This window comes from Oncorhynchus kisutch, unplaced genomic scaffold (assembly GCF_002021735.2).
Source record: "Oncorhynchus kisutch isolate 150728-3 unplaced genomic scaffold, Okis_V2 Okis02a-Okis13b_hom, whole genome shotgun sequence".
Lineage (NCBI taxonomy): Eukaryota > Metazoa > Chordata > Actinopteri > Salmoniformes > Salmonidae > Oncorhynchus > Oncorhynchus kisutch.
Window position 1 is genome coordinate 5413075 of NW_022261979.1, and position 25176 is coordinate 5438250.

Here is a 25176-nt window from a genome sequence, read left to right on the forward strand (position 1 = left end):
CTTCCCTCCATCCTCACTCAGACACCACAATGTATACTAGGTACATTTCCTTATCAATAGAGTTCTGTCCTATTCTGGTCTGTTCTATTCTGGTCTGTTCTATTCTGATCTGTTCTGTTCTATTCTGGTCTGTTCTATTCTGGTCTGTTCTATTCTGGTCTGTTCTATTCTGGTCTGTTCTATTCTGGTCTGTTCTATTCTGTTCTATTCTATTCTGGTCTGTTCTATTCTGGTCTGTTCTATTCTGGTCTGTCCTATTCTGTTCTATTCTATTCTGGTCTGTTCTATTCTGATCTGTTCTGTTCTATTCTGGTCTGTTCTATTCTGGTCTGTTCTATTCTGGTCTGTTCTATTCTGGTCTGTTCTATTCTGGTCTGGTCTGTTCTATTCTGATCTGTTCTATTCTGGTCTGTTCTGTTCCATTCTGTTGTTCTTTTCTGGTCTGTTCTGTCCTATTCTGGTCTGTTATATTCTGGTCTGTTCTATTCTGGTCTGTTCTGTTCCATTCTGTTGTTCTTTTCTGGTCTGTTCTGTCCTATTCTGGTCTGTCCTATTCTGTTCTGTTCTATTCTGATCTGTTCTATTCTGGTCTGTTCTATTCTGATCTGTTCTGTTCTATTCTGGTCTGTTCTATTCTGGTCTGTTCTATTCTGGTCTGTTCTATTCTGGTCTGTTCTATTCTGGTCTGTTCTATTCTGGTCTGTTCTATTCTGGTCTGTTCTATTCTGGTCTGTTCTATTCTGGTCTGTCCTATTCTGTTCTATTCTATTCTGGTCTGTTCTATTCTGATCTGTTCTGTTCTATTCTGGTCTGTTCTATTCTGGTCTGTTCTATTCTGATCTGTTCTGTTTTATTCTGGTCTGTTCTATTCTGGTCTGGTCTGTTCTATTCTGATCTGTTCTATTCTGGTCTGTTCTGTTCCATTCTGTTGTTCTTTTCTGGTCTGTTCTGTCCTATTCTGGTCTGTTCTATTCTGGTCTGTTCTATTCTGGTCTGTTCTGTTCCATTCTGTTGTTCTTTTCTGGTCTGTTCTGTCCTATTCTGGTCTGTTATATTCTGGTCTGTTATATTCTGGTCTGTTGTGGTCTGTTCTGTTCCATTCTGTTGTTCTTTTCTGGTCTGTTCTGTCCTATTCTGTTCTGTCCTATTCTGGTCTGTTATATTCTGGTCTGTTGTGGTCTGTTCTGTTCCATTCTGTTGTTCTTTTCTGGTCTGTTCTGTCCTATTCTGTTCTGTCCTATTCTGGTCTGTTATATTCTGGTCTGTTGTGGTCTGTTCTGTTCCATTCTGTTGTTCTTTTCTGGTCTGTTCTGTCCTATTCTGTTCTGTCCTATTCTGGTCTGTTATATTCTGGTCTGTTGTGGTCTGTTCTGTTCCATTCTGTTGTTCTTTTCTGGTCTGTTCTGTCCTATTCTGGTCTGTTATATTCTGGTCTGTTCTGTTCCATTCTGTTGTGTTCTATTCTGTTGTTCTTTTCTGGTCTGTTCTGTTCCATTCTGTTGTTCTTTTCTGGTCTGTTCTGTTCCATTCTGTTGTTCTTTTCTGGTCTGTTGTGGTCTGTTGTGTTCCATTCTGTTGTTCTTTTCTGGTCTGTTGTGGTCTGTTGTGTTCCATTCTGTTGTTCTTTTCTGGTCTGTTGTGTTCTATTTATTATATTCTGTTATTTTGTGTAGGTGCGGTGGACCTGGACGCCATAGCCAATGAGACGGAGCGCAAGGCCCTGGAGGGCATCATCAGTAACTTTGGACAGACGCCCTGTCAACTACTCAAGGTGTGTGTGTGTGTCTCCCTCTCTCTCTCTCTCTCTCAAGGTCTGACCCCTGTCACATTACATTTACAGTCCTGCTTGATTTGTTAAACACTCCCTCAATGTAGAGTCTCACTCCATAAACCAGAGGGAATGGTTGTATTGAGTCTGGAGAGTAGAGTGTGTGTGTGTTTGACTGAAGGACATTGTTTATCAGTGTCTGGGTGTCTGTAGCTCCCTGCCTGGGTGTCTGTCTGTAGTGCCCTGCCTGGGTGTCTGTCTGTAGCTCCCTGCCTGGGTGTCTGTCTGTAGCTCCCTGCCTGGGTGTCTGTCTGTAGTTCCCTGCCTGGGTGTCTGTCTGTAGCTCCCTGTCTGGGTGTCTGTCTGTAGTTCCCTGCCTGGGTGTCTGTCTGTAGCTCCCTGTCTGGGTGTCTGTCTGTTGCTCCCTGTCTGGGTGTCTGTCTGTAGTTCCCTGCCTGGGTGTCTGTCTGTAGTTCCCTGCCTGGGTGTCTGTCTGTAGCTCCCTGCCTGGGTGTCTGTCTGTAGCTCCCTGCCTGGGTGAAGGTCTGTTGCTCCCTGTCTGGGTGTCTGTCTGTAGTTCCCTGCCTGGGTGTCTGTCTGTAGCTCCCTGTCTGGGTGTCTGTCTGTAGCTCCCTGTCTGGGTGTCTGTCTGTAGCTCCCTGTCTGGGTGTCTGTCTGTAGCTCCCTGTCTGGGTGTCTGTCTATAGCTAGCTCTCTGGGTGTCTGTCTGTAGCTAGCTGTCTGGGTGTCTGTCTGTAGCTAGCTGTCTGGGTGTCTATAGCTAGCTGTCTGGGTGTCTGTAGCTAGCTGTCTGGGTGTCTGTCTGTAGCTAGCTGTCTGGGTGTCTATAGCTAGCTGTCTGGGTGTCTGTAGCTAGCTGTCTGGGTGTCTGTCTATAGCTGGGTGTCTGTCTATAGCTAGCTGTCTGGGTGTCTGTCTATAGCTAGCTGTCTGGGTGTCTATAGCTAGCTGTCTGGGTGTCTGTCTATAGCTAGCTGTCTGGGTGTCTGTCTATAGCTAGCTGTCTGGGTGTCTGTCTATAGCTAGCTGTCTGGGTGTCTGTCTATAGCTGTCTGGGTGTCTGTCTGTAGCTAGCTGTCTGGGTGTCTATAGCTAGCTGTCTGGGTGTCTGTAGCTAGCTGTCTGGGTGTCTGTCTGTAGCTAGCTGTCTGGGTGTCTGTAGCTAGCTGTCTGGGTGTCTGTAGCTAGCTGTCTGGGTGTCTGTCTGTAGCTAGCTGTCTGGGTGTCTATAGCTAGCTGTCTGGGTGTCTGTCTATAGCTAGCTGTCTGGGTGTCTGTCTGTAGCTAGCTGTCTGGGTGTCTGTAGCTAGCTGTCTGGGTGTCTGTAGCTAGCTGTCTGGGTGTCTGTAGCTAGCTGTCTGGGTGTCTGTAGCTAGCTGTCTGGGTGTCTGTCTGTAGCTAGCTGTCTGGGTGTCTGTCTATAGCTAGCTGTCTGGGTGTCTGTCTATAGCTAGCTGTCTGGGTGTCTGTCTATAGCTAGCTGTCTGGGTGTCTGTAGCTAGCTGTCTGGGTGTCTGTCTATAGCTAGTATCTCAGTGGGACATTGACTGACTCAGTGTGCTCCTTTCTTTCATTCTTTCTTTCTTTCTTTCTTTCTTATTAGGAGCCACACCCTCCTCGTATGTCATCAGAGAATGCATCTAGGAGGCAGGCCCGCATGGACACTCTACCCCCCAACCTGTTTGAACAGCTCGACAAACTACGCCCTTTTAAGGAGGTAAAGAGAGGAATCATTCTCCTATATTTCATTAGAATCATAAAGATCATATATTTTCTCTAGTAGTCTACCACTTCAGTATTCAAATGTTGATTGTGTGTGCGTGTGCATGTGTGTGCGTGTGTGTGTGTATGTGTGTGTGTATGTGTGGTGTGGTGTGTTGTGGTGTGGTGTGTGTGCTCCTAGGTGGTGTGTGATGGGCGACCTCTGGTCCAGGCGGTGGTTCCTAGGAACCAGAACCGCTCCTTTATCATCCAGGGCTCTGACGTACTGGTGAGAACACACACACACACACACACACACACACACACACACACACACACACACACACACACAGGCAGCAGGTAGCCTAGCGGTTGGAGTGTTGGTCGACCAGCCTTCTTATTTGCAGTAGTTAATCAATATTAAATCAAGATGATTGTTTGAAGAAATGACCACATCTCTCTCAGTAGTGAATTTCCAGGACAGTCTCCGTTGATAATGGCTGCCGCTGGCCGTGACCTCCCTCTCCCAGGGTGTCTCAGGGGGACTGGCCGTGACCTCCCTCTCCCAGGATGTCTCAGGGGGACTGGCCGTGACCTCCCTCTCCCAGGGTGTCTCGGGGGGACTGGCCGTGACCTCCCTCTCCCAGGGTGTCTCAGGGGGACTGGCCGTGACCTCCCTCTCCCAGGGTGTCTCGGGGGGACTGGCCGTGACCTCCCTCTCCCAGGGTGTCTCAGGGGGACTGGCCGTGACCTCCCTCTCCCAGGGTGTCTCAGGGGGACTGGCCGTGACCTCCCTCTCCCAGGGTGTCTCAGGGGGACTGGCCGTGACCTCCCTCTCCCAGGGTGTCTCAGGGGGACTGGCCGTGACCTCCCTCTCCCAGGGTGTCTCAGGGGGACTGGCCGTGACCTCCCTCTCCCAGGATGTCTCAGGGGGACTGGCCGTGACCTCCCTCTCCCAGGGTGTCTCAGGGGGACTGGGGATCTGCAAAAAACACTTTCCCAATTCACACATGGTATTAATACACACTTGTTAATGTGTGATATAGGGCAAATACTGTATACGCACCAAGTTATTACTCACTCACTCACTCACTCTCTCACTCTCTCACTCTCTCACTCTCTCACTCACTCACTCACTCACTCACTCACTCACTCACACACACACAAAGAGACAAACTAGAGAAGGGATACCTCACTGACACCAGCCTCTCTCACGCACAACACAACTATATGAAACAACACATTCAGACACAACTATATGAAACAACACATTCACACACAACTATATGAAACAACACATTCACACACAACACAGCTATATGAAACAACACATTCACACACAACTACATGAAACAGCACATTCACACACAACAAGGTGTGCTAAAGGTTTTGAACCTTTCTGCTTGGTTGAAGAGATACAGAGGTGTTGGACCTTTCTGCTTGGTTGAAGAGATACAGAGGTGTTGGACCTTTCTGCTTGGTTGAAGAGATACAGAGGTGTTGGACCTTTCTGCTTGGTTGAAGAGATACAGAGGTGTTGGACCTTTCTGCTTGGTTGAAGAGATACAGAGGTGTTGGACCTTTCTGCTTGGTTGAAGAGATACAGAGGTGTTGGACCTTTCTGCTTGGTTGAAGAGATACAGAGGTGTTGGACCTTTCTGCTTGGTTGAAGAGACACAGAGGTGTTGAACCTTTCTGCTTGGTTGAAGAGATACAGAGGTGCTGCACAAGTCCGGTAACTTTCTCAGGTCAACCAGAAATCCCAGTTGGTAGACTCCTGGAATGAGGAGGAGTCTGGGAATGAGGAGGAGTCTGGGAATGAGGAGGAGTCTGGGAATGAGGAGGAGTCTGGGAATGAGGAGGAGTCTGGGAATGAGGAGGAGTCTGGGAATGAGGGAGTCTGGGAATGAGGAGGAGTCTGGGAATGCTCTTACCAGGACTTCTAGGAAACCCAGGGGGGAAAGTTACCAGAATTGTTTAACCCTAGTGCAGTATGGGGCTTCTTTTGACTGTCTCCCTCCCTGCTCTCTTCCTTCCCTGTAGGTGACAGTGAGTTCTGACGGTCTGATTGGGACCCACAGCTGGCTGCCTTACGATAAGAACATCGCCAACTACTTCACCTTCACCAAGGACCCCACCGTGGCCAATCCCAAGTAAGTTAGTGGCCCTACAGAATGCCTGCCAAGAAATGACAACAAAAAGTAAATCCCACTCTAAACACCGAGAGAAGGATAAGGAGGACCCCACCACACACAGTGTTCTGCATCCCAAATGGCACCCTATCCGCTATATAGTGCCCTACAGGACCCTATGGGCTCTGGTCAAAAGGAGTGGGCTAAATAGGGCACAGTGTTCCATTTGGGACACACACTGTGTAGTGTGTAGCCATCCCATCTGGTCCCCAGCTCAGCCGCGTGCTTTTATTCATGTGACTTCAAAGCACAAGTTGAAATGGATGGAGAAGTCTGTGCTTTATGAGGTTGGAGCGTTAGAACTGCTCTGGTCCTATAAACACGTGTCTTATTGAGATTAGTCTGAATGGGAAACACTTGAGTTCCTTTTCATTGATAAACAACATCTTTCTGCTAGAAAATGTTAAAGGACAAATCACCATTTGTTTATATCAACATGACACAACTATAGAAACATTTTGGTTTCAACAACCTCTCTTTTCCTTCAGTTAAAGGCCCATTATTGTAAATCATTACTAGGTTTACTCAACCTCCTCTCTTGACTCTCTCTCCTCCCTCCTGCAGAACCCAGAGGTTCCTCAGCGGTCTCTTCGCCCCAGGGGTAGATCTCAGTACCCAGGTGTTGGTGGTGTCCAACGATGGCCGTCTGCTGTTCAGTGGAGGACACTGGGACTGCAGCCTCCGAGTCACCCAGCTGGGAAAGGGCAAACTGGTGGGCAGGATCTGCCGACACATCGGTGAGCTACAAGATAATGATGGGAGGACGGTGAGGGAGGGAGGACGGTGAGGGAGGGAGGACGGTGAGGGAGGGAGGACGGTGAGGGAGGGAGGGGTGGACGGTGAGGGAGGACGGTGAGGGAGGGAGGACGGTGAGGGAGGGAGGGTGGACGGTGAGGGAGGGAGGACGGTGAGGGAGGGAGGGAGGACGGTGAGGGAGGGAGGGAGGGAGGACGGTGAGGGAGGGTGGATGGTGAGGGAGGGAGGGTGGACGGTGAGGGAGGGTGGACGGTGAGGGAGGGAGGGTGGACGGTGAGGGAGGGAGGACGGTGAGGGAGGGAGGACGGTGAGGGAGGGAGGGTGGACCGGTGAGGGAGGGAGGACGGTGAGGGAGGGAGGGTGGACGGTGAGGGAGGGAGGGAGGACGGTGAGGGAGGGAGGACGGTGAGGGAGGGAGGACGGTGAGGGCGGGAGGGAAAGAGGACGGGGAGGGAGGGAGGGAAAGAGGATGAGGAGGGAGGGTGGACGGTGAGGGAGGGAGGACGGTGAGGGAGGGTGGACGGTGAGGGAGGGTGGACGGTGAGGGAGGGAGGATGGTGAGGGACGGAGGGTGGACGGTGAGGGAGAGGAAGGTGAGGGAGGGAAGTGAGGACGGTGAGTGAGGGAGGACGGTGAGGGAGGACGGTGAGGGAGGGAGGGAGGGAAAGAGCACGGGGAGGGAGGGAGGGAAAGAGGACGGGGAGGGAGGGAGGACAGTGAGGGAGGGAAGGAGGGAGGGAGGACGGTGAGTGAGGGAGGACGGTGAGGGCGGGAGGGAAAGAGGACGGGGAGGGAGGGAGGGAGGACGGTGAGGGAGGGAGGACGGTGAGGGAGGGAGGACGGTGAGTGAGGGAGGACGGTGAGGGAGGACGGTGAGGGAGGGAGGGAAAGAGGACGGGGAGGGAGGGAGGGAGGGAGGGAGGACGGTGAGGGCGGGAGGGAAAGAGGACGGTGAGGGAGGGTGGACGGTGAGGGAGGGTGGACGGTGAGGGAGGGAGGACGGTGAGGGAGGGAGGGTGGACGGTGAGGGAGGGAGGGAGGACGGTGAGGGAGGGTGGGAGGAAGGTGAGGGAGGGAGGGAGGACGGTGAGTGAGGGAGAACGGTGAGGGAGGACGGTGAGGGAGGACGGTGAGGGAGGGAGGGAAAGAGGACTGGGAGGGAGGGAAAGAGGACTGGGAGGGAGGGAGGACAGTGAGGGAGGGAGGGAGGATGGTGAGTGAGGGAGGACGGTGAGGGCGGGAGGGAAAGAGGACGGGGAGGGAGGGAGGGAAAGAGGACGGGGAGGGAGGGAGGGAGGGAAAGAGGACGGGGAGGGAGGGAGGACGGTGAGGGAGGGAGGACGGTGAGGGAGGGAGGGAAAAAGGACGGGAGGGAGGGAGGAAGGAAGGATGGGGGGGCGGATGGGGGGGAGACCATGTTTCAATTTTGTCATAGTAAGAGTTTTAGGATCAGTTTTGCCTTTTAGATCAAAATCAGTAAGGTTACTTGAACAGGGGGATCTGATTCTAGATCAGTAAGGTTACTTGAACAGGGGGGATCTGATTCTAGATCAGTAAGGTTACTTGAACAGGGGGGATCTGATTCTAGATCAGTAAGGTTACTTGGACAGGGGGGATCTGATTCTAGATCAGTAAGGTTACTTGAACAGGGGGGGATCTGATTCTAGATCAGTAAGGTTACTTGAACAGGGGGGATCTGATTCTAGATCAGTAAGGTTACTTGAACAGGGGGGATCTGATTCTAGATCAGTAAGGTTACTTGGACAGGGGGGATCTGATTCTAGATCAGTAAGGTTACTTGGACAGGGGGGGGATCTGATTCTAGATCAGAAAGGTTACTTGGACAGGGGGGGATCTGATTCTAGATCAGTAAGGTTACTTGGACAGGGGGGATCTGATTCTAGATCAGTAAGGTTACTTGGACAGGGGGGATCTGATTCTAGATCAGCATGGTTACTTGGACAGGGGGGGATCTGATTCTAGATCAGCCCCCAAATAGTTATATTGTAATTTCTGTTGTCCAGAAAGAGATCAGAGTTACTGTCTGTCCTGTAGACCTGGTAACATGTCTGATAGTGATGGGTGTCCTGTAGACGTGGTAACATGTCTGATAGTGATGAGTGTCCTGTAGACCTGGTAACATGTCTGATAGTGATGGGTGTCCTGTCTGTCCTATAGACGTGGTAACATGTCTGATAGTGATGAGTGTCCTGTCTGTCCTGTAGACGTGGTAACATGTCTGATAGTGATGAGTGTCCTGTAGACCTGGTAACATGTCTGATAGTGATGGGTGTCCTGTCTGTCCTGTAGACGTGGTAACATGTCTGATAGTGATGAGTGTCCTGTCTGTCCTGTAGACGTGGTAACATGTCTGATAGTGATGAGTGTCCTGTAGACCTGGTAACATGTCTGATAGTGATGGGTGTCCTGTCTGTCCTATAGACGTGGTAACATGTCTGATAGTGATGAGTGTCCTGTCTGTCCTGTAGACGTGGTAACATGTCTGATAGTGATGGGTGTCCTGTCTGTCCTGTAGACCTGGTAACATGTCTGATAGTGATGAGTGTCCTGTAGACCTGGTAACATGTCTGATAGTGATGGGTGTCCTGTCTGTCCTGTAGACGTGGTAACATGTCTGATAGTGATGAGTGTCCTGTCTGTCCTGTAGACGTGGTAACATGTCTGATAGTGATGGGTGTCCTGTCTGTCCTGTAGACGTGGTAACATGTCTGATAGTGATGAGTGTCCTGTCTGTCCTGTAGACGTGGTAACATGTCTGATAGTGATGGGTGTCCTGTCTGTCCTGTAGACCTGGTAACATGTCTGATAGTGATGGGTGTCCTGTCTGTCCTGTAGATGTGGTAACATGTCTGATAGTGATGAGTGTCCTGTCTGTCCTGTCTGTCCTGTAGACCTGGTAACATGTCTGATAGTGATGGGTGTCCTGTCTGTCCTGTAGACCTGGTAACATGTCTGATAGTGATGAGTGTCCTGTCTGTCCTGTCTGTCCTGTAGACGTGGTGACATGTCTGATAGTGATGGGTGTCCTGTCTGTCCTGTCTGTCCTGTAGACCTGGTGACATGTCTGAGTGATGGGTGTCCTGTCTGTCCTGTAGACCTGGTGACATGTCTGATAGTGATGGGTGCCCTGTCTGTCCTGTCTGTCCTGTAGACGTGGTAACATGTCTGATAGTGATGGGTGTCCTGTCTGTCCTGTCTGTCCTGTAGACCTGGTGACATGTCTGATAGTGATGAGTGTCCTGTCTGTCCTGTCTGTCCTGTAGACGTGGTAACATGTCTGATAGTGATGGGTGTCCTGTCTGTCCTGTCTGTCCTGTAGACGTGGTAACATGTCTGATAGTGATGGGTGTCCTGTCTGTCCTGTAGACGTGGTGACATGTCTGGCTCTGGACCTCTGTGGAATCTACCTCATATCTGGTTCCAGAGACACATCCTGTATCGTGTGGCAGGTTCTACAGCAGGTAGGACTTTCATCTTCCTCTGTCACAGGTCTTAGGAAATCACTGGCTCTAGTAGAATAAGCAGGGTGCATCTCCTAATTATCTTCATATTTCTACTTTGTCTGTAAAAATGGTCTTCTGATGGAGAGTCCAAAAGGTTTCATCCCCCCCCCCTCCCTCTCTCTCTCCTCTCCCAGGGTGAGTTCTCCAGTGGTCTCTCTCCTCGTCCAGTGCAGGTCCTCTGTGGACACGACCAGGAGGTCACCTGTGTGGCCATCAGCACCGAGCTGGACATGGCTGTCTCTGGGTCAAAGGTGAGAGGTCAGGGGTCAGATATGGTGTGTTAAAGGGGAAATCTGGGATTTGAGAGAGACCTTCATTCCAGTTTGAGTGAAATTATCCAGGGTGTAGACTGTCACATTTGGTTTCTTACCCTCTCTCTCTCTGTCTCTCTCTCTGTCTCTCTGTCTCTCTGTCTCTCTGTCTCTCTCTCTCTCTCTCTCTCTCTCTCTCTCAGGATGGTACTCTGATAATCCACAGTGTACGTCGTGGCCAGTTCCTCCGTACCCTGCGTCCGCCCGGTGAGAGCTGCCTGCCTGCCCGGGTCACTGAGTTGCAGGTGGGCATGGAGGGGCACATCGTGGTACAGACCGCCCTGGAGGGACGCACTGCTGGAAAGGTACGGAACACACACATTCATTTTGCATGCACACACACATACACACACACACACACACACACACAAACTAATCAACTGTATTGATATTTCATTGTATCGCTCTCAATAATCGCCTCTTCCCTCGCTGTCTCTCTTTCTCTGTCTCCCCCTCTTCCTTCTCCTCTCTCTGTCTCCCCCCTCTTCCTTCTCCTCTCTCTGTCTCCCCCCTCTTCCTTCTCCTCTCGTCTCTGTCTCCCCTCTTCCTTCTCCTCTCTCTGTCTCCCCCCTCTTCCTTCTCCTCTCTCTGTCTCCCCCTCTTCCTTCTCCTCTCTCTGTCTCCCCCCCTCTTCCTTGTCCTTTCTCTGTCTCCCCCCTCTTCCTTCTCCTCTCTCTGTCGCCCCCCTCTTCCTTCTCTCTCTCTTCTCCTCTCCTCTCTCTGTCTCCCCCTCTTCCTTCTCCTCTCTTCCTTCCCCTCTCCTTTCCTTTCTCTGTTCCCCCTCTTCCTTCTCCTCTCTCTGTCTCCCCCCTCTTCCTTCTCCTCTCTCTGTCTCCCCCTCTTCCTTCTCCTCTCTCTGTCTCCCCCCTCTTCCTTCTCCTCTCTCTGTCTCCCCCCTCTTCCTTCTCCTTTCTCTGTCTCCCCCCTCTTCCTTCTCCTCTCTCTGTCTCCCCCCTCTTCCTTCTCCTCTCTCTGTCTCCCCCCTCTTCCTTCCTCCTCTCTCTGTCTCCCCCTCTTCCTTCTCCTCTCTCTGTCTCCCCCTCTTCCTTCTCCTCTCTCTGTCGCCCCCCTCTTCCTTCTCCTCTCTCTGTCGCCCCCCTCTTCCTTCTCCTCTCTCTGTCGCCCCCCTCTTCCTTCTCCTCTCTCTGTCTCCCCCCTCTTCCTTCTCCTTTCTCTGTCTCCCCCCCCTCTTCCTTCTCCTCTCTCTGTCTCCCCTCTGTCTCCCTCCCTCTTCCTTCTCCTCTCTTGTCTCCCCCTCTTCCTTCTCTTCTCTCTGTCTTCTCCCCCTCTTCCTTCTCCTCTCTCTGTCTCCCCCCTCTTCCTTCTCCTCTCTCCTCCTCCCCCCTCTGCTCCCCCCTCTTCCTTCTCCTTCTCTGTCTCCCTCCTCTGTCCTTCTCCCCCCTCTTCCTCTCCTCTCTCTGTGTCCCCCCCTCTTCCTTCTCTTTTCTCTGTCTCCCTCCTTTCTCTGTCTCCCCCTCTTCCTTCTCCTTTCTCTGTCTCCCCCCTCTTCTTCTCCTCCTCTGCTCCCCCCTGCTTCCTTGTCCCTTTCCTCTGTCTCCCCCTCTTTCCTTCTCCTCTCTCTGTCCGCCCCCCTCTTCCTTCTCCTCCTTCTGTCCCCTCTCCTCCCTCTTCTCCTCCCTTCCTTCTCTGTCTCCCCCTCTTCCTTCCCTCTCTCTAGTCGGCCCCCCTCTTACCTTGTCCTTTCTCTGTCTCCCCCCTCTTCCCCTCTCTCTCTCTCCCCCTGTCGCCCCCCTCTTCCTTCTCGTCTCTCTGACTCCCCCCTCTTCCTTCTCTCTCTCTGTCTCCCCCCTCTTCCTTCTCCTTTCTCTGTCTCCCCCTCTTCTTCCTTCTCCTCTCTCTGTCTCCCCCTCTTCCTTCTCCTCTCTCCTGTCTCCCCCTCTCCTTCTCCTCTCTCTGTCTCCCCCCCTTCCTTCTCCTTCCTCTGTCTCCCCCCTCTTCCCTTCTCCTCTCTCTGCCTCCCCTTCCCCCCCCCCCCTTTTCTCTGTCTCCCCCCTCTTCCTTCTCCTCTCTCTGTCTCTCCCCACTCATCCTTCTCCTCTTCTCTGTCTCCCCCATCTTCCTTGCTCCCTCTCTCATGTCTCCCCCCGTCATTCCTTCTCGCTGCTCTCTTGTCTCCACCTCTTCCTGTCTCCTCTCTCTGTCTCCCCCCTCCTGCGCACCTTCTCCCTCTTCTTCTGTCGCCCCCTCTTCATTCCCTTACTCTCTGGTCCGCCCCCCTCCTTACCTTCTCCTCTCTCTGTCGCCCGCCCTCTCCTTCTCCCTCTCGTCTGTCCATCCCCCTTCTTCCTTCTCCTTTCGTCTCGTCTCCCCCTCTTTCCTTACTCATCTCTCTGTCCTCCCCCCTCTTCCTTCCCTTTCTCCTATGTCTCCCCCCTGTCCCCCTCTTCCTTTCTCCTTTCTCTGATCATCCCCCCTCATTCCTTCTCCCTCTCCTGTCTCCCCCTCTTCCATTGTCCCTTCCTCCTGTCTCCCGCCCTCTTGCCTTCTCCTTTCTCTGGTCTCCCCTCTTCCTTCATCCCTCTCTCTGTCCTCCCCTCTTCCTTTCTCTTTTCTCTTCTCCCTTTCTCTGTTCCCCCCCTCTTCCTTCTCCCTTCTCTGTCTCCCCGCCTCTTCCTTCTCCCTCTCTGTCTCCCCCTCTTCCTTCTCCTCTCTCTGTCTCCCCCCTCTTCCTTCTCCTCTCTCTGTCTCCCCCCTCTTCCTTCTCCTCTCTCTGTCTCCCCCCCTTCCTTCTCCCTCTCTCTGTCCTCCCCTCTATCCTTCCCTCCTCTATCTGTCTCCCCTCTCCTCTCCTTCTGTCCTCCCCCCCTCTTCCTTCTCCTCTCTCTGTCTCCCCCTCTTCCTTCTCCTTTCTCTGTCTCCCCCTCTTCCTTCCTCTCTCTGTCTCCCCCTCTTCCTTCTCCTCTCTCTGTCCCCCCCTCTTCCTTCTCCTCTCTCTGTCTCCCCTCTTCCCATTCTCCTCTCCTTCTTTCCTTCTCTTTCTCTGTCTCCGTCTCCCCTCTTCCTTCTCCTTTCTCTGTCTCCCCCCTCTTCCTTCTCCTCTCTCTGTCTCCCCCCTCTTCCTTCTCCTTTCTCTGTCTCCCCCTCTTCCTTCTCCTCTCTCTGTCGCCCCCCTCTTCCTTCTCCTCTCTCTGTCTCCCCCCTCTTCCTTCTCCTCTCTCTGTCTCCCCCTCTTCCTTCTCCTCTCTCTGTCTCCCCCCTTTTCCTTCTCCTCTCTCTGTCTCCCCCCCTCTTCCTTCTCCTCTCTCTGTCCTGTAATTAAAGGAGAAGTACTCCCTCCATGTTTACTCTGTGAATGGCTGTCTGCTGTCGTCTGTCAGCCTGGAGGAAGAGGTGACAGCTCTCTACCTGGTCCCTGAGTACATCATTCTGGGGACCCAGCAGGGAAACCTACACATCAGACACCTGTACAGGTAAGACATGCAACACAGTGTGTATGGCCATCATCAACACACACTTCCATTAGACTACACCACCTTCCATAACATTCATTCATCTGTGTGTGTGTGTGTGTGTGTGTGTGTGTGTGTGTGTGTGTGTGGTGTGTGTGTGTGTGTGTGTGTGTGTGTGTGTGTGTGTGTGTGTCAGTCTGGCGCTGGCGGTGTCTCCCCTGCCGTTGAAGGTGGCTGTGAGGAGTGTGTCGGTGACCAGAGAGAGTAGCCACATCCTGGTGGGCTGCAGGATGGAAAGCTCATCGTGGTGGGGGCTGGGAAACCAGAGGATGTAACGTCTGCATCCCTAATGCACGCTGTTCCAGAACAACTTGCTCCTGAGCTTCTATCCCATCTGGAAATCATGTTAGATGATAACAAGATTATCTTTAGTTCAATAACATCCCTTACCCTAATAGTTACATTCTCCTACTTTCAACACATGCTCAGTGATGACCTGTTCTCTCTCTCTCTCTCTCTGTGTATCTCTCCCTCTCTCTCTGTGTGTATCTCTCTCTGTCTCTCTCTCTCTCTGTGTATCTCTCTCTGTCTCTCTGTATATCTCTCTCTGTCTCTCTCCTTCTCTGTGTATCTTTCTCTCTCTCTGTGTGTATCTCTCTCTCTCTCTCTCTGTCTCCCTCTCTCTCTCTCTGTATCTATCTCTCTATGTATGTCTCTCTGTATATCTCTCTCTCTCTCTGTGTATCTCTCTCTCTCTCTGTGTGTATCTCTCTCTCTCTCTGTCTCCCTCTCTCTCCTCTCTCTCTCTCTCTCTGTATCTATCTTATATATGTATGTCTATCTGTATACTCTCTATGTCTCGTCTCTCTCTCTCGTTGTATTGTTATCTCTTCTCTCTCTCTGTGTGTTATCTATTCTCTCTGTCTCCCTCTCTCTCTTCTCTATCTCCTATCTCTCTCTGTAATCTATCTCTCTGTGTATCTCTCTCTGTCTATCTGTATATCTCTCTCTGTCTCTCTCTCTCTCTGTGTATCTCTTCTCTCTCTCGTGTGTCTCTCTATCTGTACTACATCTCTCTCTATCTATCAGCTATGTATCTATCTATTATTGTATCTCCTCTCTCATGTTATCTCTCTCTGTCTCTCTCTCTCTCTCTCTCTCCTCTCTCTCTCTGTGTATCTCTCTCTCTCTCTCTGTCCTCCTCTCTCTTTCTCTCTCTCTCTCTCTCGTATCTATCTATCTGTGTATCTCTCTCTGTCTCTTGTATATCTCTCTCCTCTTCTCTCTGTCTCTCTGTAATATCTCTGTATCTCTCTCTCTCTCTGTGTATCTCTCACTGTCTCTCTGTATATCTCTCTCTCTGTATCTCTCTCTCTCTCTCTCTCTGTATCTATCTCTCTGTATCTCTCTCTCTCTCTCTGTATATCTCTCTCTGTATATCTCTCTCTGTCTCCCTCTCTCTCTCTGTATATCTCTCTCTCTCTCCTCTAGGTACGCTCGGGTCAGTTTTCCCGTCGGCTGTGGGGCTCAACACGCCGAATCTCTCAGGTTTCCTCAGGAGAGACAGAATACAACCCCACTGAGACTTCTGGGAAGTGAGGGTCGCCATGAAAACATACAGAAGGCAATATTATCGTAGCCTGTTAGACTCACCCGAGGCTTGGTTGATGGCCGACACCCAAATGGCATCCTATTCCTATATAGTGCCTATTGGGTTCTGGTCAAGAACAGCAGTATATAGGGAACAGGGTGCCATTTGGGACACAGACATTTTTCTACCCACCAGCAGTGGATTTGCTGGATCAGAATGAAGGGAGTAGAGACCCTGGATGTTGGCGTCAGAAAGCCCACCCAGAACTTTGCTGGACAGGATTGACTGTTAAACGGCCTCTCCAAACCTCTCTGGGTCCAAACCTCTATGGGTTTCAAGCCTCTATGGGTTCAAGCCTCTATGGGTTCAAGCCTCTATGGGTCCAAGCCTCTATGGGTTCAAGCCTCTATGGGTTCAAGCCTCTATGGGTTCAAGCCTCTATGGGTTCAAGCCTCTATGGGTTCAAGCCTCTATGGGTTCAAGCCTCTATGGGTTCAAGCCTCTGAGCGCTCCGAGAGAGACATGATAAACAAAGGCCTTTTTTTTCTACAAAAGGGAAAATAAAATATTTTTTGATTTAGGTGGTTTTATACTCTATTTTTAAAAAGGCATCATTCCAAAGATGACTCGTGTTTTGTAGACAAGAAAGGAGACTCTGTTTTATGTGACTCCCAACCCCTTTTACTGGGTTGTTCCGAGGCCAGTTGTGTGGCATTGGCACCTTGTCTAAAACTCCTTGAAACTTGAAAACGATAAACGTTGCAAGAGATTTCCATGGTGCAGTACCAGTGTAGACCACTAGAGGGTGGGATTTCTCTCTCTACATGTGTGCAATCCTGCTGACAATACAATGCAATAACCTGTTTGGAGTGGTCCAGACGGTATGTGCGGTTTGTATTGTCACATGATGGACGGTGATGTTCACAACAAATGAACCACTGTTGCCTTAAATAGGAGAGAAGAGATGTTGTATGACTTGTACGGTATATAGCATCTGTATGTGCAGCTCACATTACCGCTTTAGAGGATTGCTTTGATTGGTTGTGTGTTCCTGATGTGTTGCCTGTGTTGCATTCATTGATGACTCATTTAGTTTGTCTGTGTCTTCATCTTCACTCTTTACACAGATACTATTTTCCAGCAGAGAATACCTTACTGTAGCTGTTGTTATTGTTTCAAACTTGTTGTAACTGAAAAGTGCCTGTCATCTTTCCCTCCAGCACTGATTGGCAGGAGATGAGATGATCCCCTCCTTCTTTTTTCAGTCTCTCATCTGCCTGTCATCTTTCCCTCCCTCCCTCCTGGTCTGTCCATCACTTTTTCTTCTGTTGCAGGCCGGTGTTTCACAGTAGCTCCAGTCTTCGTAAGGACCTGCGTGTCCTCGGCAACCAAACCTGCATCACTTGTAACTAACGGTCATATTGTTGGTAAACTGTTAGACAGACAGCTGTGAAAGGGTCCTCATCCATCAGGGCGATTTAACCTTTTATACTGCTAGTATCTTGTTATTTTCTGAAGCACTGAGTTGAACCCTTTTGAACTAGAGATGGCTTGTGTCCCAAATGGCACTCTTTCCCCTATTATAGTGCACTACTTTTGCTCAGGGCTCCGGTCCAAAGCACTGCACCATATAGGGAATAGGGTGCGATTTGAGAGGCAGTCGTGGTGTCTGTAGAACACATGGGTGGAAAGATAGACTTGGGCTCCCAACGAGCCAGTAGAGGAATGTACTTCCTGTGAAAACCCCCCTTTTTTCTGCGGTTGGGTTGGAGAGAGACTGTTGTTATGCACTGTCATGTTGGGATGGAAGAGACGCAAAGGGAGCGTTCCAAATAGCGCCATGTGTAGTGCACTACTTTTGACCCGGGGCCCCATATATGGTGGCATTTGGGACTCAGTCACAAAGACAAAAGGGAACTGTTGGGGAAATGCAATGGCAACGAAATCGCGCCTACCAGCTACCGTCTCCAGTCTCTACTAACAGGCTGCAATCTGTGATTGGATGGACAGTGGAATTTTTAGAGAAAAAGAGAGAATATTGCTGTAATCTTTTCCACCATTCCGACTCTCTCAGTAGCACTTGAGTCTGGGAACGAGGTTAATATTGCTGTAATCTTTGATGGTTGTTTTACTGCGTGTCGCTATACTATGTGTTTAAAAGGTCAAGGGTCACAATATATGGTAATGCATTATTACATGTCTGTGTTAATGATCTGGCTGTGATGTTGACAGAATGCCTGGGTTTTATTGAAAAAGGTGGGCCTGAAATGCCTGCAGAAATGATACGTGTCTGTTTGCTTTATTGTCTCTTGTCAATAGTTTCTCTATTGGCCCTGGTCCAAAGTCGTACACTATATAGGGAATAGGACCTATGGAACTCTGACTTGTTTTCATAGTCAGTTCATCCACTTTTATCCTCCTGACTGATCTCTCACCAGACCTGGGTTCAAATACTATTCAGAATCCTTAAAAATACTTTATCTGAGCTTGATTGAGCATGCCTGATTTGACGGACCAATAGAATAGTCCCAAAATGGGAAACGCCATTTGGCATTCCTGGCAGGCTAGAGCCAAACTCTCTAAATATCTGAAAGATTAAAAGTAGTATTTTGATCCCAGGTCTGTGTCCCACGCCACAGTCTAGACACTGATCTAGAATCAGGACCCTGAGCCCCAGGATACTACTGCTGAATAAAGATCTCCAGGTGGAAGTTGCCTCTAGACACTGATCTAGAATCAGGACCCTGAGCCCCAGGATACTACTGCTGAATAAAGAACTCCAGGTGGAAGTTGCCTCTAGACACTGATCTAGAATCAGGTCCCTGAGCCCCAGGACACTACTGATGAATAAAGATCTCCAGGTGGAAGTTGCCTCTAGACACTGATCTAGAATCAGGTCCCTGAGCCCCAGGACACTACTGCTGAATAAAGATCTCCAGGTGGAGGTTACCTCTAGACACTGATCTAGAATCAGGTCCCTGAGCCCCAGGACACTACTGCTGAATAAAGATCTCCAGGTGGAAGTTGCCTCTAGACACTGATCTAGAATCAGATTCTAACCTTAAGTAATAATGGGGGAAATGAAAAATGTATCTAATGGCCGAACCGAACGTGTGTGTGTGTGCTCGCATACACCCCTAAAAGACCTTCGCTTGAAAAAAATAGAAATAGTACTGTTTGTCCATTTTGAGACGCCGTAGCCAGTATACACTTCCTCAAAAATAATCTGAATTAGTCTAAGATCATTTAAGAAATCTGTCATTAATTTTTATGTTTTTGTTGCGCAATTTTACAGTGGTGGGAAAAGTACTCAATTGTCATGACTTAAGTGAAAGTAAAATACTACTTAAGTAAAAGGCTAAAAGTATTTGGTTTTAAATATACTTCAGTATCAAAAGTAAAAAATCTTTTAAAATTCCTTATATTAAGCAAACCAGATGGCATAATTGTCTTGTTGTTTTAATTTACCGATAGTCAGGGGCACACTCCAACATCATTCACAAACCAAGCATTTGTGTTTAGTGAGTCCTCCAGATCAGAGGCAGTAGGGATGACCAGGGATGTTCTCTGTTTAGTGAGTCCGCCAGATCAGAGGCAGTAGGGATGACCAGGGATGTTCTCTGTTTAGTGAGTCCCCCAGATCAGAGGCAGTAGGGATGACCAGGGATGTTCTCTGTTTAGTGAGTCCCCCAGATCAGAGGCAGTAGGGATGACCAGGGATGTTCTCTGTTTAGTGAGTCCTCCAGATCAGAGGCAGTAGGGATGACCAGGGATGTTCTCTGTTTAGTGAGTCCGCCAGATCAGAGGCAGTAGGGATGACCAGGGATGTTCTCTGTTTAGTGAGTCCCCCAGATCAGAGGCAGTAGGGATGACCAGGGATGTTCTCTGTTTAGTGAGTCCGCCAGATCAGAGGCAGTAGGGATGACCAGGGATGTTCTCTGTTTAGTGAGTCCTCCAGATCAGAGGCAGTAGGGATGACCAGGGATGTTCTCTGTTTAGTGAGTCCCCCAGATCAGAGGCAGTAGGGATGACCAGGGATGTTCTCTGTTTAGTGAGTCCTCCAGATCAGAGGCAGTAGGGATGACCAGGGATGTTCTCTGTTTAGTGAGTCCGCCAGATCAGAGGCAGTAGGGATGACCAGGGATGTTCTCTGTTTAGTGAGTCCTCCAGATCAGAGGCAGTAGGGATGACCAGGGATGTTCTCTGTTTAGTGAGTCCGCCAGATCAGAGGCAGTAGGGATGACCAGGGATGTTCTCTGTTTAGTGAGTCCGCCAGATCAGAGGCAGTAGGGATGACCAGGGATGTTCTCTGTTTAGTGAGTCCGCCAGATCAGAGGCAGTAGGGATGACCAGGGATGTTCTCTGTTTAGTGAGTCCTCCAGATCAGAGGCAGTAGGGATGACCAGGGATGTTGTCTGTTTAGTGAGTCAGCCAGATCAGAGGCAGTAGGGATGACCAGGGATGTTCTCTGTTTAGTGAGTCCTCCAGATCAGAGGCAGTAGGGATGACCAGGGATGTTCTCTGTTTAGTGAGTCCGCCAGATCAGAGGCAGTAGGGATGACCAGGGATGTTCTCTGTTTAGTGAGTCCGCCAGATCAGAGGCAGTAGGGATGACCAGGGATGTTCTCTGTTTAGTGAGTCCCCCAGATCAGAGGCAGTAGGGATGACCAGGGATGTTCTCTGTTTAGTGAGTCCGCCAGATCAGAGGCAGTAGGGATGACCAGGGATGTTCTCTGTTTAGTGAGTCCGCCAGATCAGAGGCAGTAGGGATGACCAGGGATGTTCTCTGTTTAGTGAGTCCGCCAGATCAGAGGCAGTAGGGATGACCAGGGATGTTCTCTGTTTAGTGAGTCCGCCAGATCAGAGGCAGTAGGGATGACCAGGGATGTTCTCTGTTTAGTGAGTCCTCCAGATCAGAGGCAGTAGGGATGACCAGGGATGTTCTCTGTTTAGTGAGTCCGCCAGATCAGAGGCAGTAGGGATGACCAGGGATGTTCTCTTGATAAGCACGTGAATTTGACAATTTTCCAAATGGGTGCCATTTGGGATGCATCCCATATAAATACTGTACATATCTGAGAGAGACTAAAAAGTGTGCTCATTTACACCCAGCTCAATCCCAACTGAAACCTGAGGTGAGGTGAGATGAGGTGAGGGCAGGTGAGGTGAGGTGAGGTGAGGTGAGGTGAGATGAGATGAGGGCAGGTGAGGTGAGGTGAGATGAGATGAGGGCAGGTGAGGTGAGGTGAGGGCAGGTGAGGTGAGGTGAGGGCAGGTGAGGGCAGGTGAGGGCAGGTGAGGGCAGGTGAGGGCAGGTGAGGTGAGGTGAGGTGAGGTGAGGTGAGATGAGGGCAGGTGAGGTGAGATGAGATGAGGGCAGGTGAGGTGAGATGAGATGAGGGCAGGTGAGGTGAGGGCAGGTGAGGTGAGATGAGATGAGGGCAGGTGAGGTGAGGTGAGGGCAGGTGAGGTGAGGTGAGGTGAGGGCAGGTGAGGTGAGGTGAGGGCAGGTGAGGTGAGGGCAGGTGAGGTGAGGTGAGGTGAGGTGAGGGCAGGTGAGGTGAGGTGAGGTGAGGTGAGGTGAGGGCAGGTGAGGTGAGGGCAGGTGAGGTGAGGTGAGGGCAGGTGAGGTGAGGTGGGTGAGGTGAGGGCAGGTGAGGTGAGGTGAGGGCAGGTGAGGTGAGGTGAGGTGAGGTGAGGTGAGGGCAGGTGAGGTGAGGTGAGGGCAGGTGAGGTGAGGTGAGGGCAGGTGAGGTGAGGTGAGGGCAGGCCTGTCTTGGTTTGGACCTGTTCTACTGCTTCTGAACTACTGTTTTGGTGTCTCTAATGTTCTTCTAAGCTGTTGAAATAACAAGCTTTTCTAATCAAACTGCTTGTCTGTCATGTGTAACTTTTCCATAAGCACACAGCTCACATCGTCAAGGTCATTCTCTGTGAGGTTGTTATTTTTCTCCAGTGTGAGGATCATCAAAATCAAGACAGTACCGATCTGATGTTACTTCTTCAACTCAGCCCATTTCTATCTGATGTTACTTCTTCAACTCAGCCCATTTTGTTGTCAATACAGAAGATCATTCATTCACATTTATTCATTCACTCAGGAAGAGAGAACATTTCAATGCTGCTTATTCTACCGCTCATCTCAACAGTTTTTCTGTTGTAGAGTTGTATGTTTTTGTTGAAAAGGTCACAGCAGGTTCACCACATTTACTTAAAGGGGATCCTTTGAGCCAACATCCTGTCAGCCGGCCCATAAACACCTCTAGGGGACAATTCAGCAGGCCGTGGGGAGGGGTGTAAAACAGGCCTGTAAGCCCTTCCAGTCAATACAAGCAGAGAAGAAGAGGGGGGAGGTCAGGAAGGGAGGGATGGAGGGATACAGAGGCTATTCTCCCTCTGATGTGGTCCTGTTGACAATGGGAGGAGGGCTTGACACCTTGCTCTCGGTTCTGGCAGGTAGATTGCTCCTCCTGTCCTATCCTGACCTCTCTAGTCCTGAGTGGAGACTGATGGTGGTGGGAGGCAGAGGTGGTATCCCAAAGTTCCTATGTAGAACCAGGGCCCATAGTGTCCTGACCTCTCCTGTCTTGAGGGGAGACCTTCCCTCCGCATCTCGCTCCCTCCCTCCCTGTCTTCTTCTCCCCTTCTCTCCCTCCCTCCTTCTCTACTTTCCTGTTTCCTTCCCTGTCTTCTCCCCTTCTCTCCCTCCGTCTTCTCTCCTCCCTGTCTTCTCTCGTCCCTCCCTCCCTGTCTTCTCTCATCCCTCCCTCTCTCCCTGTCTTCTCTCATCCCTCCCTTCCTGTCTTCTCTCCTCCCTGTCTTCTCTCATCCCTCCCTCCCTGTCTTCTCTCCTCCCTGTCTTCTCCCCTTCCCTCCCTCCCTGTCTTCTCTCCTCCCTCCCTGTCTTCTCTCCTCCCTGTCTTCTCCCCTTCCCTCCCTCCCGGTCTTCTCTCATCCCTCCCTCCCTATCTTCTCTCCTCCCTGTCTTCTCTCCTCCCTCCCTCCCTCCCTGTCTTCTCTCATCCCTCCCTCCCTGTCTTCTCCCCTTCCATACCTCCTTGTGTATTCTTGGCTGTAGGACAGACAGATCAGGGTTGTAGTACTGCCTGATCTCTCGTCCTGAGGGAAGACTGAGGGAAACGGAGGATGGCAGTCAGGGGGAGGGGGGATATCATGAGTTCCCCCTATCTTGGTGGTCTTCCTGACCAGAACCACAACTACCTTCAAACTATCTAACTATCCTCTGCTCTGACCCCTCCCTCCCTCCCTGTGTCTTCATCCTCTCCCTCCCTGTGTCTTCTCCCTCCCTCCCTGTGTCTTCTCCCTCCTTCCCTGTGTCTTCACCCTCCCTCCCTCCCTGTGTCTTCATCCTCTCCCTCCCTGTGTCTTCTCCCTCCCTCCCTCCCTCCCTCTGTGTCTTCTCCCTCCCTCCCTCCCTCCCTCCCTCCCTCCCTCCCTCCCTCCCTCCCTCTGTGTCTTCTCCCTCCCTCCCTGTGTCTTTTCCCTCCCTCCCGGTGTCTTCTCCCTCCCTCCCTGTGTCTTCATCCTCTCCCTCCCTGTGTCTTCTCCCTCCCTCCGTCTTCTTGGCTGTCGGACAGACAGACCAGGGTTTTAATTATGTCCTTTACACTGAGCTGCTATTTCTCACCCTGGTATGATGACCACAGCCTGACCACTGACCTCCACCCCAGCCACTGGACAATATGAGGATGCTGATGGTCTGGAGAACCTAGTCATCTCTGACAAAGTCTATGTTCAAAAAGACGCCCTTTTCCCTACGTAGTGCACTACTTTTGACCAGAGTCCTATGGGCCCATCACCACATAGTGATGGGGTGCCGTTTGGGACTCAGCCCTAGTAATCACTGACTGTAGCCTATTGTTGTCACAAGGATTTAGTCCCGAAAATGAACGATAAACTCACTTTTTGTGAAGTAAACCATTTTGAAAATGTATAAAGTAGTCTGTAACTGTACTCTGACTATACCAAACATTAGGAACACCTACCTAATGTATATTTTTTGTCTTGCCCATTCGTCCTCTGAATGGCACACACACAATCCATGTCTCAATTGTCTTCATGTTTAAAAATCCTTCTTTAACCAGTCTCCTCCCCTTCATCTACACTGATTGAAGTGGATTTAACTTGTAACCTCAATAAGGGATCATAGCTTTCACCTGGATTCACCTGGTCAGTCTGTCATGGAAAGAGCAGGTGTTCTTAATGTTTTGTATACTCAGTAGAATCCATACAGTATTTCACTGCAAAGAGTCATTTTAGAAAAACATTTTTACAAGGTTGGTTGGAAAACAGAGCTGAGCCTGAGAGAACGAACCACCAGAATAAACCAATGGAAATGTGTCAACTCAAACTGTCAGCACAAGCAGCTCACAGATGTTGTACTGGTCTTTGTTGAACTAACACATGATGTTGTACTGGTCTTTGTTGAACTGACACTTGATGTTGTACTGGTCTTTGTTGAACTAACACTAGATGTTGTACTGATCTTTGTTGAACTAACACTTGATGTTGTACTGGTCTTTGTTGAACTAACACTTGATGTTGTACTGGTCTTTGTTGAACTAACACTTGATGTTGTACTGGTCTTTGTTGAACTAACACTAGATGTTGTACTGGTCTTTGTTGAACTAACACTTGATGTTGTACTGGTCTTTGTTGAACTAACACTTGATGTTGTACTGGTCTTTGTTGAACTAACACTTGATGTTGTACTGGTCTTTGTTGAACTAACACTTGATGTTGTACTGGTCTTTGTTGAACTAACACTTGATGTTGTACTGGTCTTTGTTGAACTAACACTCGATAGCTGCTTTATTGACTGTCGTGTTTTTATCGTACCAAACATTTGTTTGTTTGTTTACATTCCCCTCAGTTGAGTCACACTGTTAATCTTTGTTGGCATGTTCCTCTTGCAGTGAGAGAGTCTGATGTGCAGCGTTTTGGCCCCGAGATCTTCAAGTGGTCGAGTCACTTTCAAAGCCTATAGTTATTTTTCCTAGTGGTTACTGATATTTATATTTGTGGCTAATATTCTCCCCCGCCAGTATTTTTATGAACATGAATAACACTAATATTAGCCTATAGTTTTAGTAAATACACTACATGACCAAAAGCATGAGCATTAATATGGATTTGGTCCCCCTCTTTGCTGCTATAACAGCCTCCACTCTTCTGGGAAGGCAGTCCACTAGATGTTGGAACATTGCTGCAGGGACTTACTTCCATTCAGCCACAAGAGCATCAGTGAGGTTGGACACTGATGTTGGGCGATGAGGCCTGGCTCGCAATCTGGTTTCCAATTCATCCCAAAGGTGTTCAATGGGGTCGAGGTCAGGGCTCTGTGCAGGCCAGTCAAGTTCTTCCACACCGATCTAAATAAATAATTTCTGTATGAACCAAGCTTTGTGCTAGTTGGCATTGTCATGCTGAAACTGGAAAGGGCCTTCTCCAAACTGTTGCCAGAAAGTTGTAAGCACAGAATCCTCTAGAATGTCATTGTATGCTGTAGCGTTAAGATTTCCCTTCACTGGTACTAAGGGGCCAAGTCCGAACCATGAAAAACTGCCCCGGATATTTATTCCTCCTCCACCAAACTTTACAGTTGGCACTATGCATTCGGGTAGGTAGCGTTCCGGCATCCGCCAAACCCAGATTTGTCCGTCGTACTGCCAGATGGTGAAGCATGATTCATCACTCCAAGTAATGTGTTTCCACTGCCCCAGGGTCCAATGGCAGTGAGCTTTACAACACTCCAGACGACGTTTGGCATTGCGAGTGGTGATCTTAGGCTTGTGTGTGTCTGCTCGGCCATGGAAACCCATTTCATGAAGCTCCCGACGAACAGTTATTGCGCTGATGTGGCTTCCAAAGGCAGTTTGGAA

General features: G+C 50.0%; 1 protein-coding gene across 1 annotated transcript in view; it reads left to right on the plus strand.

Annotated features, from left to right (window-relative positions):
• The window catches only part of nbeal2 (neurobeachin-like 2), a gene marked incomplete in the record, with an annotated part of 127642 nt that extends 110085 nt beyond the window's left edge, over positions 1-17557 (plus strand). The window contains 12 exon segments of the mRNA XM_031811792.1: positions 1674-1771; positions 3393-3506; positions 3693-3779; positions 5534-5643; positions 6247-6419; positions 9826-9920; positions 10097-10213; positions 10417-10578; positions 13556-13704; positions 13880-13959; positions 13962-14014; positions 15175-17557. Coding sequence (XP_031667652.1) covers positions 1674-1771; positions 3393-3506; positions 3693-3779; positions 5534-5643; positions 6247-6419; positions 9826-9920; positions 10097-10213; positions 10417-10578; positions 13556-13704; positions 13880-13959; positions 13962-14014; positions 15175-15282 — 1346 coding nt within the window.
• Positions 17558-25176: the final 7619 nt, after the last annotated feature.